Raw genomic sequence first — 15,890 nt, 5'->3', positions numbered from 1 at the left:
GGGGAGAAAAGTGCAACAATGAATGAATGGAATTCTGAAATCTCTGTAGATGTTCATTGAAATAAAAAAATTAAAATAATAATAAAAACAAACAAACAAAAGTTTACGCATTCATCATCTAACCAAAAAAAACTGGTGTTTTAAATCCATCCAGAGGCATCTTAGAAGAGAGGCTGATGATATGCTTCCTAAAAAATGTAGCCATTGAAAACACTGCGGAGTGCAGGTCTACTCAGATACACATGGGGTCATCATGAAGCCACAGGGCGCTGCGCTCCTAACCCAAAGGCTGCGCTTCTCTGGCAGTTCAAATCCACCAGCGGCTCCACAGGATAGGCAGTCTCCTCCTGTGCACGTTATAGGCTCGGAAACCCACTGGAGCATCAGCTATGAGTTGGTTCTGACATCATGCCAATGAGTTTGTCTTATAGGCAAAGGGCATGTCTAACTAGGTAGTAATCATTTGACATCTTCACTTATTAGGAGCCCATCTCTGCATTATTCTATGTGATTGGTTTAAATTTCCCAACAGAAGACACATTAGTAATGGCAGCCAACTTCACTGCAGGTCATTCTGGCAGTCTGCCTTGAGCCCTCAGGCCTCCTCTAATTTGTGAATGAATTAACATATGGCTGGATAAGAAAGCTTGGCTCTAAAGACTGCAAATCCATTACCATCAAGACCATCTACTCAAGCAATATGGAATGGAAGCAATGCCCCTCCCTCTGGGCAACCCCTTCCTACACGCGGGGGGGGGGGGTGGAGCAGGAAGAGCTGGAGGTGTGGGTGTGTGTTGATGTTCCCCATCTCCTGCTCAAATACCTGTCCTTTCAGCTGCTCTGAAAGTACAAACACTTTTCCATTCTCTTGAACCTTTTTTTTTTTTAATGGAGGTGGATAGGGTCCCCTTATAGGTCCCCTGGGTGATGCAAAAAGTTAGAACTCAGCAACTAACCAAAAGACTGGTATTTCCCTTCCATCCAGATGCATCTTGTAAGAAAGGCCTGATGATGTGCTTCCAAACACCGAGCCATTGAAGACCCTGTGGAGAGTGGTTCTACTCGACTCACGTGGGGTTGTCATGACTCAATGGATTGCATGGCAACTAGGTGAGTCTTAGGGAAAGGTAAAGTCTTAGTGTCAGCTCCTCTCTACCTCTGAACGGGAGTGAATTTGAACAGTCAGCAAATACCCCCAAGTGATTGGACAGCATTATGCTCTCCAATGAGAAGAGAGGCTAAGTGAACTTAATCCCATAAGGACAAATAGTGTATAAAAATCATTATTGTAGAACATGTATGTGGATCTGGGGAGGGGGGAGCAGAGAGGTGAGGATGGACAGGGGCAAGGGGAGACTAATCATAGGGCCCCCCAATTTGATAGGTGGAGGGAGGGGTGGGTAAAGGAAATGGGAAAGATACAATGTGAAAAACAATGCGTACGAACTTTGTAAGTAAACCAGCATAAAATAAAGATTTTTTTTTTTTTAAAACCCCACAGTCCTCCAGTCTGCCCTCTCCTCTGGCCACATACCCAGTTTCCCATCTAGTCTACCTTCTCAGTATCTCTCTAGGCCTCAAATCCAAGCAGCCACACAGTACAATTTCTGATGCACAGGGACTAGGTCCTATTTCTTAAACAGATTCCCAGGGAAACAAACCAAAAAGGAAAACATGAAAAAACTAGGGCATGATGGAATTTAGAACCCTGTGAGAGTAATTTTATTTTTAAAAAATTAAACAAACATGTGGTTTGTGGCATCTATTTCATTAAATGGGAAATACATTAATTTATTTCCCTCTTTTTCATTTACTTAAAAAAAAGTGCGTAGGAGAACTTACCATGGCCAAGCGTTTTATGGTTCTTTGTAAATTACCTTGGCATCTGGTTTTTCTAATAATCTCATGAGATAGCTAAGTCATATCTTACTATACTCACATTACAGATTAAAAGCCTGAAACACATAAAAATTAAATAACTTATTCAAGCTTGGCTTTAAATCTTTTATCAGGATTAGCCACTTATGTAATCTGGGAAGGAGCGAATGGCGGTTGAACTGGACTAGACCCTCAGTTCCTATCTCTGCAAATCTTCCTTCCCAGACCTGCTAATTGATTAAGCCATTTTTATTTATGGAACAGGACGATATCTGCCTTCACTGTAATTACTCTTATCCAGGCATTAATAGTGGCTTCCTTCTACAGCTCTTTACACAAAGATATCAATGTTCAACAAATACTGTTCCCGTGCAAGGACTTGGAGCACTCACATTCCTTGGTGTTGGGAGGGGCCAGGAGGCAGGAGTAGCAGACCATACCATAGATGTTCCTGGGTCTATTTTCCAACATGTAGTAGCTACAAGGAGGACAAGACAAGACAGAACAGAGCACAGGTGAGCAGGGTACCACCACAGGCAACTGAAGAGGCCCTATTTACTGACCGAGATAACATCAGGACCATTTGGCATGTCCTACCATCAAAGCATGTAGTCAGACATGAAACACACACGGTGAGGTTGGGAGACCTGCCAAGCCGGGAGCCCGTTGGACCACAGAGTTTTCATATGGGCTTTCAACTTGTCTTGAAATGGTATTTTCTTTTTCTAATATCAGATCAATTTGAGCCTTTCTGTTTAATCTCCTCCATCTTTTGGTTCCCTCCACTGAGATTTGTTTAGTCTGTAGCTTTCATAATCATCTTCATCAATATCATCCGCCTCTGAGTGTCCACCAGGCACAGGCTCTGTTCAGTTCTCTGGGAGATTCGCCAAGCAGGGACACACATTCCCTTGGAGGAGAAAGACCCTAGTAAGCACTCTGAGCCAGGCGTGTTGTCAGTGTGTCCGTGTGTCCCTGGAACACTCAGAACTCCCACCCACTGGAACGTTTACTGACCAAAGGCCATGGCAGTGAGGCTGCTGTAGAAAGACAGCCGTAATAGTCACAGAGGTCAGTGCAGACAGCTTTACACATGGCCTGAAATACTACAAATTTGTAATGGAAATCTACGTCCTTTCTCCTCAGGAAGTACTTGACCAGAGACACCTATACAACTGTTGGAGCTCAGATTGGGGACCAACTAATGCTTAGAGAAAAGGATAAATTATTCTCAGTTGAAAAATGTTGAATTTCTTTACCCTGGAATGACGCTCTCTCTATTCTGTCTTTCAAGTCTCCTGAGGTCAACAGGCCAGCTCAAGGGCCCAGGTTTCACCTCTCAGAATGACTTACTTGTCTCTGTGAGTCTGTGTTCTCTGTGAGCCCCACATCCTGACTGTGATTCCGAGTCTTTGCTGCCGTCTCTGTCCTCTCTCTTCAGTTCACAACATGGGCTCCTTTCTGATTCAGACTTGGGTGCTTATCTTGGCTTGTGTCAGCTCTCCACAAACAGGCATTCCACAGTGGTCACAAATGCCATTTATCACACAGAGAAAAATCAATCAAATAAAGAGAGTTGGTGCCAACATTTTCCTTTATTAAAATTCAAGAAATGAGGTGGGGGGGCATACAGAATCTCTCTCTGCTATTGTGTTTCCCCCTGTGCTTGTTTTTCAATCTCTTTTTTACTGGTCATGTACAACCCAGTCACCTGACCCATAGCAGAGAGTCACCAGTAGTTTGAGTTGCAGTGCTTGGGTGGGGGGCAAAGGGGGTATTCCTGGCCTCCAGCCTTTAAGAGTTTGAATCATTACTAGTGTATGATGTCACACATTAGCATGTATAATAGTACATGCCTGCTCTTCCTCAAAGCCTCTTTATCCTCAGATCCCTGTGTATCTTGTAAACATTAATTAACCAATCTCAAAACACCCCTCAGAGAAGCCAAAACAGCTAGTTTTGTAGTTAGGCCTTCTGGACAAAGATCCTATCAAATCTATCCAGAAGTCATTTATTTGCTTGTAGAAAAGGAAGCAATATTATGTCAAGTGGTAGATCTGCTGTCCCAGCAGAAATTCATATGTAAATAGGCCAGGTCAATGCCCATGTGGGGGCTTTTCATATCCAGATCAGATGTCATCAGTTATGGGTCATATTTCATGCCTGAGCCACTCCTCTCTACTTCCGTCTTCACTGCACTCTATCTTATGTATTCTAATTTTCTGTTCTCCTTTCATTGTGAGGTCCTCATAGACAAGACTTGTACATAACTAGATTTCTAGTGCCTAGAATTGAGGATTAGCCTTCCCAAGGGCTGCCAGAAGAGCAAATCTCTCTTGCAGAAGTGCAACCAGGGTGCTCCTTACAAGCAAGGAGGGTGAAACTTTGTCTCACATACTTTGGGCATCTTGTCAGGAGGGACAAAGCCTTGGAAAAAGATATCATGCTGGCAAAAGTAGAGAGTAAACAAAAGAGAGGAAGATCCTCAAGGAGTTAGGTTGACAGAATGACTGCAACAATGAACTTGAGTGTGCCAGAGATCCTGCAGATGGCACAGGCCAGGGCAAGGTTTTGAGGTATTGTTCATGGGATCGCTGTGAGTCACAGCACCTAACAAAAACCATACTGAGGAATGAGTTTCTGAGTGGCACAAATGGTTAAATGCTTGACTACGGGCCAAAAGGTTGATGGCTCAAAACCATCCAGAGTTGCTTTGGAAGACAAGCCTAGCAACTGACTTCCTAAAGATCGCAATCTAGGAAGTCCTATGGAGTGGTTCTATATGCAGTCCTGGATTTGCAGTTCTGTTATATTTTGATGTTTTAAGTTGGTTCTGATGCAAACTGAGCATCTCTTCTTTTTTGCATTGCTATTGCTTTTAATTATCAATATCTTTATAAATCTTATCTTTATTTGTCTTTGGGGGTTAGAAGGACTGCATATAAATGTAAAGATAACATTAGCAAATCACGTGGTACAACACTGCATGTAGTATATATTATTAATAATAAGACGGAGGAAAAAGAGGGGGGAAATCAATCCCATAAAACAGTCTTAAGTGCAGTTTGTCGCAACTCAACTTTGTAATAAGATACCTGTTTGTACTTAAGATCATGTTTTGGTTCCTGTGGGCTAGTTTAAGTTTCTTCATTTTCAATTTGAACACAATCTTGCTTGTTGAAAGTGCAGAGGACTTGAACCGCTTGCTGCAGAAGATCAAGGACCACGGCCTTTGGTATGGATTACATCTCTATATCAAGAAGACAAAGATCCTCACCGTGGGACCTTTGATAGGCACCATGATGATAGATGGAGAAAGGATTGAAGCTGTCAATGTTTTAATCTTGCGTGGACCAACAATCACTGTCCTTGGCACTATCAGGCAGGAGATGAAGAGATGTATTGCATTAGGAAGGTCAGCTAGCAGGGATTTCTTTGAAATATATGAGAGCAATGATGTTAACATGAAGAGGTGTGGCTGGTTCAGGTCATAGTCTTTTCAATCATCTGTTATGCATCTGAGAGCTGGACAATGAACAAGGATGGCAGAAGAAGAATTGATGCCTTTGAGTCGTGGTGCTAGAGAAGAGGAGGGATTATTCCATGATTTGTCTCAAGAACAAACAGATATGTCTTGGAGAAAGTGCTCCTTGGAGGCAAAGATGACAAAGCTCATACTTTGAACATGTTGCTAAAAGTGTATAATCTTCAGAAAGGGATATCATGGAAATATGGAGGGTCAGTGAAAGGTAGAAAGACTGCCAATGAAATGGCCAGGCACAGTGATTGCAGCAATGGTACAGGATAGGACAGAGTATAGTTTTGTTGTTCACAGGGTTGCTATGAGTCAGTCATATTTGACCTGAAGGCATCTAACAATAACAATAACCTGCTTGAGATAGACTTTGGGAACCTAGTCCAATTAGGGAGCAGGGAGAGGTCTGGATGTCAAGAAATTTTCAAGGTTTCCAAGGACACCATAGTTAGTCTTCATCCCAGGATTATCCCATCAGACAATTTATAAAGTTTTGTGATTGATTTGTTGAGTCTGGGGACTTGACATCCACAACGGATCAGGCTATCTTACAAACATGAGTGTGCACACACAGTTCCTTCTGCTGGGAGGGCGAACCCTTCATCCTTCAGACATCCGTCCTATTATCATGTCATCATTGTACATCTTCTTATGTCATGAGTTCCTAAAACTTCTGGTTTACATTCTCTCCCTGGAAGGTTGGGTTTTTTGAAAGCAGACTCTACCTTTCACTCATATTTTCCACACTCATCTCTGAGGACACAAACTGATTTTCAACTGGTGTTTTATAAATGTTGGCTGAGAAGAAAAATGAATAGCATATTCCTTAACAGTATCTTGCTGAGAATTCAAGGAAATTTTTTTCAGATTTGCAATATCACATTTACGTATATATATATTTTCCCTCCAATGACCTCACTGTACATCGTACATTGGTTCTGATTTAAGCTGAACACTGTTTTCCCCTCTAGTTTCATCTGGAATAAGGATAGACGTCTCCTCTTGTACAATTTATAGCCTCAGACACCCAATGGAGGGTCAGCTATGAGTTGCTTCTGATTCAACAGAAATGAGTGATCTTTCATGATTATTTTCTTGTATTATCACTATCTTTATAAATCTAATCTTTATTTTTGGGGGAAGAGTGCAAAATTTTACATATAAGCTTGAAGATAATGGTAACATAAGCAAATTACGTGCTGCAACACTTTACACAGCATCTATTACTTACTATTTAAAACAAATAAACAATGGGATGGCTGTAGGTGCAGTTCACGGTAAGTGGGATGTGCTATAAGTCAGGTAATGCTTGTATTCTGCACCGACAGGATCACCATGAGCTTGAATTGACTTGATGGCAACTAACAGAATAAGAGTGCTAAGGAAGGAAGGGTCTTGGTCAGTAGTCAATGGCTGGATAAATAAAAGAATGACATCGAGTTTTCTCCCATATGGATGTGAAGAGTCCCTGAGGGGCATATTGTACACCTTTCGTTTCTTTAAACACAAAGCTACAGCCATGACCATCCTGTTTTCTGGTTGTGTCGAGGCAGCGCTGTCTTAGATGCACATCTAAGCTACAATGGTGGTGGGTGCAAACAATTTTGGCTTTAGAAATGGGTGGCTACTCATGTCCTCAACATCTGACTAATTTCTAGGGCTATCACATTTTGTGCACCCACATAGGCCTTGTGAGGGATCTCAGTTTGACTTTTCTTCATGTAAAGGTACCAGATTGCATTCATCTAGATAATGCATATATATATATATATTTTTTTTTTTAATCCTGTCAGAGCTCTAAATAGACAAGTGGCTGCACTCTCTCTTATCTCCATGAAGTTGGAACTGAACCATAGCAGACCCTTTAGTGGGTTTTCAGAGGTTGTAAATTGCCCTGAAGGAAATTGTCCATCTTTCTTCCACAGAGCAGCTGGAGGATTTGAACTTCTGTTTCAAAGTTGGCAGTGCAACTCCTTACCCACTAGGCCATGAGAGCTCCCTTCGTGAGAAGTCAATAGGTACAGGGTTTTTACCCCAAGAACCCACCCCCTAGGGGTTCTACACTAAGTCTGTTGAAAATGTGCTTTTCATTGACACCATCAGATGCTCACTTTTTCCTCTAAAATAAAATGTTGACATGTAAAACCAACCACTGTTGTTCTCCTCCCCACCTCCTCAGCCATCCCAGTAAGCCTCTTATTTGAAGGGACTGGGCAGGGCACCCAGCCAGCAGAAGCTTCTCCAATGGGGAAGCTGATGCCCTGGAGGAGGTTATGAAATCAAGCCTCGTCTGTCTTCCTCCTCTCATGTTTTTGTTCCCTGGTCCTCCCACGCAGCCCTTTCTCAACAGGAAAGCCCCCACGTACTGCTCATTGTTCAGAGAGGTGTCTCAGCCACATACTGATACACAGCGCGGCCTGCAGAGAATAAGGCAAGGGTGCCTGCCAAACCACAAAGGTGGAGAGACGGCCAAAGAAACCAAACTCAAGGCGTTACAAAGACAAATACAAGGTAGTCTGTATCCGCAGCCTGATAACCGCACGGATTCAGGAAAGAAAACAGCCTTTCACTGAGCTAATAATGCCAACTTGCCAAAATTCCTTGTAATCCTCTTCTGTGACACAGCATGAGAGAGGCATTTTGTTCTCCAAACCCAGAGCATGTAATCGGAAGCAGGACGCCTTCAGGGTGCTCCCCTGATAAAGCATTGAAAGGAAGTTCACCCAAGTGGGTTGCATTAGCCAGTAAGCAAAGTTGGGCAACAGGAGGTAAAAAAGTTTGCCTTTTATTCTTGTGACCTTGGGCTGCTTCTTGTTGCTGTTTGTCATGGAGTCAGAACCACCGCACAGCTGACCCTTCAGCGGGTTGTCAGAGGTAGTGAATTGCACAGGAAGAGACTGCCCACGTAGGAGTAATTTTTGAAAGTCATTTATTGACACATGGATCCTTAGTGAGTATTCCCGTCCGTGGAGCAGCATGGACGCACTGAGATGCATGTAGAGATGTGCCTCCCGGCACACGACTTTTCCTGCAGATACTGGATGTTTTGGGCCTTGTGTTGTCTGGTCCGAGTTGTGAAGATAAAGAGCAGGCTGAGCCGGTTGCTGTTCTCACAGAAAGGGGAGGGGGACATAATTAGGGTTTTAGAGGTGGAAAGAGCCTTTCCAATGTGCTGGCTTTCCAACCAATGTTACAGCATTGCTGACAGAGGTCATTCACTTATATTTGATATCTTCTAGAGAAAGAGAGCTAGCCACAACTACATTGCTGAGGTTGAGTGAGTTTAGTATGTAGACACTTCTGAGTAGATGCTTTAGGGTCAACACATCACCTGTGTTTTTATAGAACTAGCTTTTCTGATGGCCAGAAAAGCTTTCGACGTTGCAGGAGGATTTGCTGAATTAATCCTAGGTCTTATTTTCCCAGGGCCCCTGAATGATGCAATGGTGTTCAGCTGCTAACAGAGAAGTTGGAGGGTGGGGCTCATCCAGAAGTGCCTCAGAAGAAAAGCCCAATGATCTACATCTGAAAAATCAGTCCCTGAAAACCCCACAGGCGACAATATTACCCTCAACTCATGGCGTCACAATTTGTTGGAATCAAATCAATATCTCTAACTTGAGTTTCATGCTTTATCTCTCTATGGGTTAGATACCTTGACTGGATTTCACACTCATAAAACTTTTTGCTGTTAAGTTAATTTCAAATCATAGCTTTGTCCTTTCTGATGAGAAATTCTCTGTGGATCCACATAAAAATGAAGTAGGCTACTCAATGCACATATCCACTGTACATTTTTAATCATCCAGAGCTATAACAAAGCTGAATGTCACAGAATACTGATGTGATCCATTGATGAGTCTGAATAGGGGATGAACTAGGAACTGGAATATGATCAAGGAGCACCATTTTCTACTCACCACTCTCTGTATTCTACAAAGCTGCCTCATTGAGCGAGTCTATCTGCACCACTGGTCTCCATTATAATCAATGCCTAGATGACCGCCACCTCCTTAACTTCCCCTGGATCTCTACCTTGAGTTTCATGCTTTATCTCTCTCTGTGTTAGATACTTTGCCTGGATTTCACACTCATTAAGATTTGCTGTTCTGATTTGATTTCAAATCATAGCAAGTCTGTAGGCCAGAGTGGTACAATCCCACAGGGCTTCCGAAGCTGGTATCATCATGCAAACAGACTGCTATATCACCGCCCCCTCAGCCTCAACGGAGAGGTTGATGGTTTTGAACTGTCAACCTTTCAATTAGCTGTGAGTGTTTAATTGTTGTACCACTAGCATGCCCCCTCCCACTTCATCCAATCTGTAACTTCAGTCAGAGTCATCCTCCAACTAGCTCTTAAATTCTTCCACTCTCTTCAACTTCCAATGCCTCCACCTTTGCTGAAGTTCTTATTACCTCCCATAGATATGGTACCAATTTCACTCCTGGTTCCTTGGTTTCAGTTCTCTTGAGCTAATAATACCCAATGTTCCTATATTTTCTTCCTACCCTCAATTTTATCTAGTGATATAGCATTTGCATAAGTACACTGTAAAGTGTAATACGCTCTTCAAGACTCTGCCGGCTCTCCACCCTCCCCAGCTATTTTTGACTTCCATTTCTAGCTGTAGCCTTTGGCAAGCATTATGCGTTGTGGCCACTAGAGGCGGGTAGCAATGGCAACGAGAGTCATGGCTTAGCTGTCATGGCTTAGCTGTCATGGGTGTCTTTCAGGTTTCAAGCCTGAATTTTCACTTATTGATACAGAACAGAACTGACGTGGAATTACTGGCATTTTATGGCTCGAAATTCGTATTACTAGATTTCCCCCCTTGGTTCTTCCAGAATAACAACAATACTAAAAGTAATTTTTGTCCAGAATTTGAGTTTTATCTTTTTTTGTGCTTTTCCTTTATTTTTGTTTTAGTTCTGCTGCCCTAGTCTGAAAGGGGTTACGCTGCGGATCAAAGCTGCAACAGTTCCTCCAGGGAAAAAATGAGCTAACTCTTCCTGGCCAATGTACAGCCTTAGAAACCCAGTGGAGGATTAGTTCTGAGTTGGTTCTGACTTGATGGCAATGTAGTGTTCTTTTTCCTCCAAGGCATGTGTTCTTTCAAGTTTTTAAAGAATTTGTTTGTTTGGGTGGTGATAAGTTACTATCATTAATGTCCTTTTATGGGATAAGGGCATTTGGATGCGTTGCCTGTCCTACTCCTTGGTGACAGGATTAAGGCATCCTCGAACCCATGACTCTGGCGGTGTGAATCCCTCTCTGTTGAGCTTTCCCTCAAAACTCAAACTCATTGCTGTCAAAGTGTCACTGACTCATAGTTGACCTTCTAGTGGGTTGTCAGAGGCTGTAAATCAAATGGGAGGAAACTGCCCATCTTTCCCCCCACAGAACAGCTGGTGGATTTGAACTGATTATCTTTGGGTCGGCAGTGCAATTCCTTACCCACTAAGCCTTCAGAGCCCCATAAATGCCTGGAGTTATACCACATGGCAGGCCTGCAGGTGCCCAAGAGGCTGGGTTCCCCAGGAGCCTCATAAAATGCCCTTCAAAGCTCTCTGCAGCAAAGCAGTATCCTGTGCTTACCCAGGGAGACAAGGCCCACACTCAGCGTCATTCTCCGTGTCCCCCGGCGTCAGCACGGTGGCCCGGAAGAAGCCCTCACAGTCTTTGTGGCGCCTGCATATCTGGTAGCCTCCTTTGGAAAACTTCTCGGCTGGGCACGGGACACAGTCATAATCTTCATCTTTAGTGCCGTAGCCACAGGACTAAGAGGAAGCAAAGGACACAAGGATGCATGTGACTGTAGTTACATAATCCTCAGCAATTCAGGCATGTGGCTCCCAGGCCAAGGTACACAGTCTATATCCAAAAGCTCCCAGGCATCTTGCTTATATGCAGATTCAGATTCATTATGATTCTGGGGTACTGAACTGCAAATCCTCAAGGGTAAACTGGAATAAACCAACTTTGAAGCCCAGCTTTTAATGGTTGATTTTTTTCAGGACTACATCACCAGGTCTTTCCTTTAAGGCACCTCTGGGAGAGTTTAAACCTCTAACCTTCTGATGAGCAGTTGCAAATGTTAACAATTTGTGCCATCCAGTAACTCCCTTAGCTATCTGAAAGAACTCCAAATTGTGAAATCATGGAAACTTTTCTTAGTTCTTAAGACAACAGAAGGGAGCTCTGATACCTCAGTCCACAGCACGTGACCCCGCGGACCTGAAGGCTGGCTGCACATCTCTGGTGGTTCCATCAGTGGCCCTGAAGGAGAAACATGGACAGTCTCCTCCTATTACGATTACAGCTTTGGGAACCTGATGGAGGGATGCTATCAATGACCTGGAACTGACTGGATTACAGAAAATTTGAGTTGAGTAATACGGCATATATGCTTAGTCTTCCCCAAAGGAGATGAGAGATACAAACTCCGGAATAAAATATTCTATTCTTAGAGGACATTTCAGTTATGTTCTTATTCACATGATCTGAAATACAGCTAATCAAGTTAAGAAGCAATTGTCCTCTAAAAAGATCTCAAATAACCCAGAGATTTATTTACTAAGCTCCGCTGCTTCCCTCTGTTCCTGTGCTCGTAGCAGCTCAGATCCACGTCTAATGGCTGTAGAGGACCAGTTTCCTTTGGCTTGGTGAGCATACACAGGACAAGGTAAACTGAGGATGATGTTGCACTCAGAAGAAAGCATCTCCCTCCACCTTGCTACTTAGGTTCACTCAAGCCCAGGAGTTGTCCCGTGGCCTGTTTGGCTGGGCTCAGTGGGGTTCTTACCATGTAGGGCTCCTCCCCTGGCCCGCACTGCGGACACTCCTGGCACAGCCCGGTGGTCTGATTGTAGTACTCATTCTCCCCACAGTTGGAGTATTCTGCTCTGGCCGAGTACATCAGAGACACCTGCCGGAGAAAGAGGGTCATCTGTGAGATGGGTTGACACAGCTACGACAACAGTGGATTTCAGCACGGCAGAGATTGTGAGGTTGGCACAGAGCTGGGCGGTTCTAGTCTGTTGTACATGGGGTCTCTATGAGTGGGAGCCAAACTTGATGACCACAGACAACAACTCACCTCACTGACACTATAAAACATTCCCTCAAGGCCAGAGGCTAGTGAACTTCGAGACTGTTCATAGGAGTCTGGAGAACTCCACTCCTGCTTGGTAAGGTTAGTGTTTGGGGCTTAGCCTACAGTAGTTTTTATTTAGGAAGTAAGGGGAGCATCATCAACCTCTGCTTTCCACCATTGAGCGTCTCTCATGCATCTACCCGACCCAAATGGCATTCTTGCTGTCAGGAACTCCACCCCATCTTCAAGGTCTGCTTCCATCTCCTCTCCACCCAAGTTAGGGATTTAATTGTACCCTGTTGTTGAGTTGGAAGAGACTCTTAGCTGACCTTCCAGCAAGTTTCCCGAATCTAGAAATTGCATGGAAGGAGATTGCCTGTCTTTTTCCCAAAGGCCAGCTGGTGGATTCAGACTACCTGCCTTTGGGTTTCCAGAGGCACCTGCCATACATCCATCTCACAAATGACCCTCTTTCTGTGGCCGGTGTCTCTTTTAAGCTCCTCACCCACTAGGCCACCAGATCTCCCTCATTGTAGCATACCTTCCCACAAATATACAGGTGGATACAATCCCATTTGGGAATAGGGCTTTTCTGTTAGGTTAATGAGACTATAGAAGTCCAAGATTTTTAAGTAAATAACTTTTGAGATTAAAAGAAAGAGCAGATGAGATCCAGAAGCAAGGAAAGACAACTGGAGAAATACAGATGCCATGTGAAAATCACTAAGGAATTTAGGGACCAAGCTGGTGTGAACCCATGACCTTCTTCCAGTGTCATCCAGAAAGAAAGCGTCCCCTAGAGCCGGTGCTCTGAATCAGAACTTCAAGCCTCTTAGACGGAGAGAGAATCATTCCAGTTCACTAAAGCCGTCCACTTATCTTTCTATACTTGATCTTAGCCAAAAGGCTGAGAGTGGTATCTACTCATCTTACATTCTCTACAAATTATTCTCTCCCTCCAAGATCCCCTAAGCCAGAGTGATTCCTTCCAAGTCTGCAGGCATTTAAGCGGTGTGCTGCTGTCTTAACCTCTTTATCAGGAAGAGAGCCTGGTAAGGACCAGAAATGGGTCCTTTTCAACTATGTGTCCCACAAACGGCTTGATGCTCATAAAAAATTCATTGAGTTACTAAATGAAAAAAACTCTGATTGGTAAATGTGATTTTTTTATAAAAAGGGGGGGGAATCCCCTAAACTCATTGAACTGTGTGTAACTCAACACAAATGAGGATTTAGTGATGTTTCACTCCTTGACTGTATAATAAAAATAGCTACCATTTAATTGGGAGCTGGTAAGGAGTTGCACTGCCAACCCAAAGGCATGCTGTTTGAATCCACCAGCTGCTCCAGAAAGATGGGCAGGTTCTGCTGCAGGGCCAGCTGTGAGTTGGTTCTAATTCAGTGCAACAGAACAACAATAACAACAATTTAAATATATTTTAATTTGGGTTTGGGACTGTGTTCAGTGCTTTATAGGCATTCTTTCATTTAAGCCTCACAAAAACCCTGTGAGAAAGATGCTCTTGTTACTACTGTTCTCATTTTACAGTGGTGTAAATCAAGGTTCAGAAGACAAAGGAATTGCTCTACAGACAAGCAGCTAAATAGCAGGGCACAGAAGTCCAAGTGCTTTGCCACCATTTCAGTCAAGAGGCCCCTCCTTCTCCACAGCTGAAGACGGCTCATCGAGTTTACAAAGCTGATGTGGTGGGTTTGGTGTGTGTTCTGATACACTTACCACCAGGACAGGGAGCCATTGGGTCCGTTTACCGTCCCCTACGTGGGCCATCCTTTCCTGGTGATTCACCTGCAAAGACACACTTCATCAGCACCAGGGAGGCACCAGGAGGGACTGCAGGCTGCCCTTGTGGCCCACACCTGCCTCTCCTCTAGATCATGTGTGCTCCATGTGGGGTGGCCTTCAGCATCACCTTCCCCTCCTCTAAAAGCACACGGCAGAGCCCTGCTCTTCCAGGAATCAGCACCACGCCCTGAGATCCATGCCCAGTCCTGCTTCTCGCATTAGGAGACGGATGAACACCACTCCTGCACATCCCCCTCTCCAAAGCCTTGGGTCCAGCTGCCTTCAAGGACAAGGCGGGTCCCTCATAGGACTGATCTCCTGGATTTTATGTACCTTTATCCTACAGAGCAGGGAAACAAATACAGCCTGAAAGAAAAGGCAGATTTTAGGATGAATTCAGGTCCCACGCACCTTAGGCTGACTCCATGGCCCTCACCCAACATCACACCCATTCCTGGGTAAGAGCCTAAGAGGAGGTCCCTGGAGTGCATTGAAGGGCCTATTGTTAAGCCCTGGGGTTAATGACTAATTATTTCATGTGTGCAAAGAGCTTTGAAGAAGCCAGGCTTTACATAAGCTTTAAGTACCAAGCGTGCTATTTAGGCTTATCCTGATCTATGGGTTTCTTGTATAAAAGAGGTTCCAGTGCAAGAGGACTCTGGGAGATCCTGACAAGCATGAGTCTGATCAAGGCTTCTATTCACCTCCTTATTCCTTTGGCTCCTGCATAATTTTTTCAACTAGGAACTCTTCTCTATCAAAGTAATAAAGAAAATGTTGTGATCCAGCTGCTTAATGTCTCAAGTGAGACAATGGAATCCAGAGAAGCTAAGTGACCTGCCTAAGGTCACACAGCTGCTGGATGAACAAAGCTAACTCTAGCCTCAATTTCTGATGCTCCCTACTAAACGCTACACTCCCTGACTACCTCTAATGTGAAGGAGGAGGAGTTACTTTGGGAATGGGAGACTTGTGTTTCTAAAGAACAATGTCCTTACCTATCCCCTTGGGAGTGAGGGTAGTATCCTGGCTGTCCAGAGAGAGAGAACATGGTCAGATGGGTGCTTAGAATCCCCAGCTGCACCCTGCATCGCTGCTCACTTGCCTGCTGTCTTCTAAATGTAGATTTTGTATGGAGTCTCTCAGAAGCAAACACTAACACTGCCCAGAAAGTCCAATGAGCCGTGAAAAAAAGTCCAAGATCTTTAACTCTGAATCCTCTTGTCCTTAGTGAGGCACTGTTGGTTATGAAAACCAAAAACTCCCAAGAGCACCCACAAAATACTACAAAGGGAAGCTTAAAGTAGGAGACTGTGTTGAACAGGTTAGCCCTTCTTTTTCCCCCGTCCCTACTCCTCCACCCCAGGAGCTAAAGCTTGGCCAGATAACATCCTAAAGGTATGAGGGAGAGAAGCAGTCCAAAGATCATTTGTTAGAAATGAAAATGTTCAACTGAAGAAAGAGGGAAGGATGGTAAAGTCAGGAGTGGGCAAACAGATGGAAGCTGGGAGTAGGGACACCTCTGAGTAGAGAAGGTAGGAAGCTGGGTGGAAGATGAAACTCTGAGGGTAGAAAAA

At 44.0% G+C, this 15,890-nt stretch overlaps 1 protein-coding gene across 1 annotated transcript in view; it reads right to left on the bottom strand.

Annotated features, from left to right (window-relative positions):
• EDAR (ectodysplasin A receptor) overlaps window positions 1–14,299 on the bottom strand; it is a 49,394-nt gene extending 35,095 nt beyond the window's left edge. Inside the window, exons 1-4 of the mRNA XM_006883822.1 lie at window positions 14,248–14,299; window positions 12,219–12,341; window positions 11,012–11,193; window positions 2,271–2,356 (exon numbers count right to left, since the gene is read on the bottom strand). Coding sequence (XP_006883884.1) covers window positions 2,271–2,356; window positions 11,012–11,193; window positions 12,219–12,341; window positions 14,248–14,298 — 442 coding nt within the window. The 5' untranslated portion in view covers window position 14,299. The remainder of the gene's footprint in view (window positions 1–2,270; window positions 2,357–11,011; window positions 11,194–12,218; window positions 12,342–14,247) is intronic.
• Between the last annotated feature and the right edge of the window lie 1,591 nt (window positions 14,300–15,890).

Source organism: Elephantulus edwardii, unplaced genomic scaffold (genome assembly GCF_000299155.1).
Source record: "Elephantulus edwardii isolate Elephantulus edwardi_28Jun2011 unplaced genomic scaffold, EleEdw1.0 scaffold00030, whole genome shotgun sequence".
Lineage (NCBI taxonomy): Eukaryota > Metazoa > Chordata > Mammalia > Macroscelidea > Macroscelididae > Elephantulus > Elephantulus edwardii.
The sequence above is the reverse complement of the archived record's forward strand: the minus strand, read 5'-3'. Positions and strand labels throughout refer to the sequence as shown.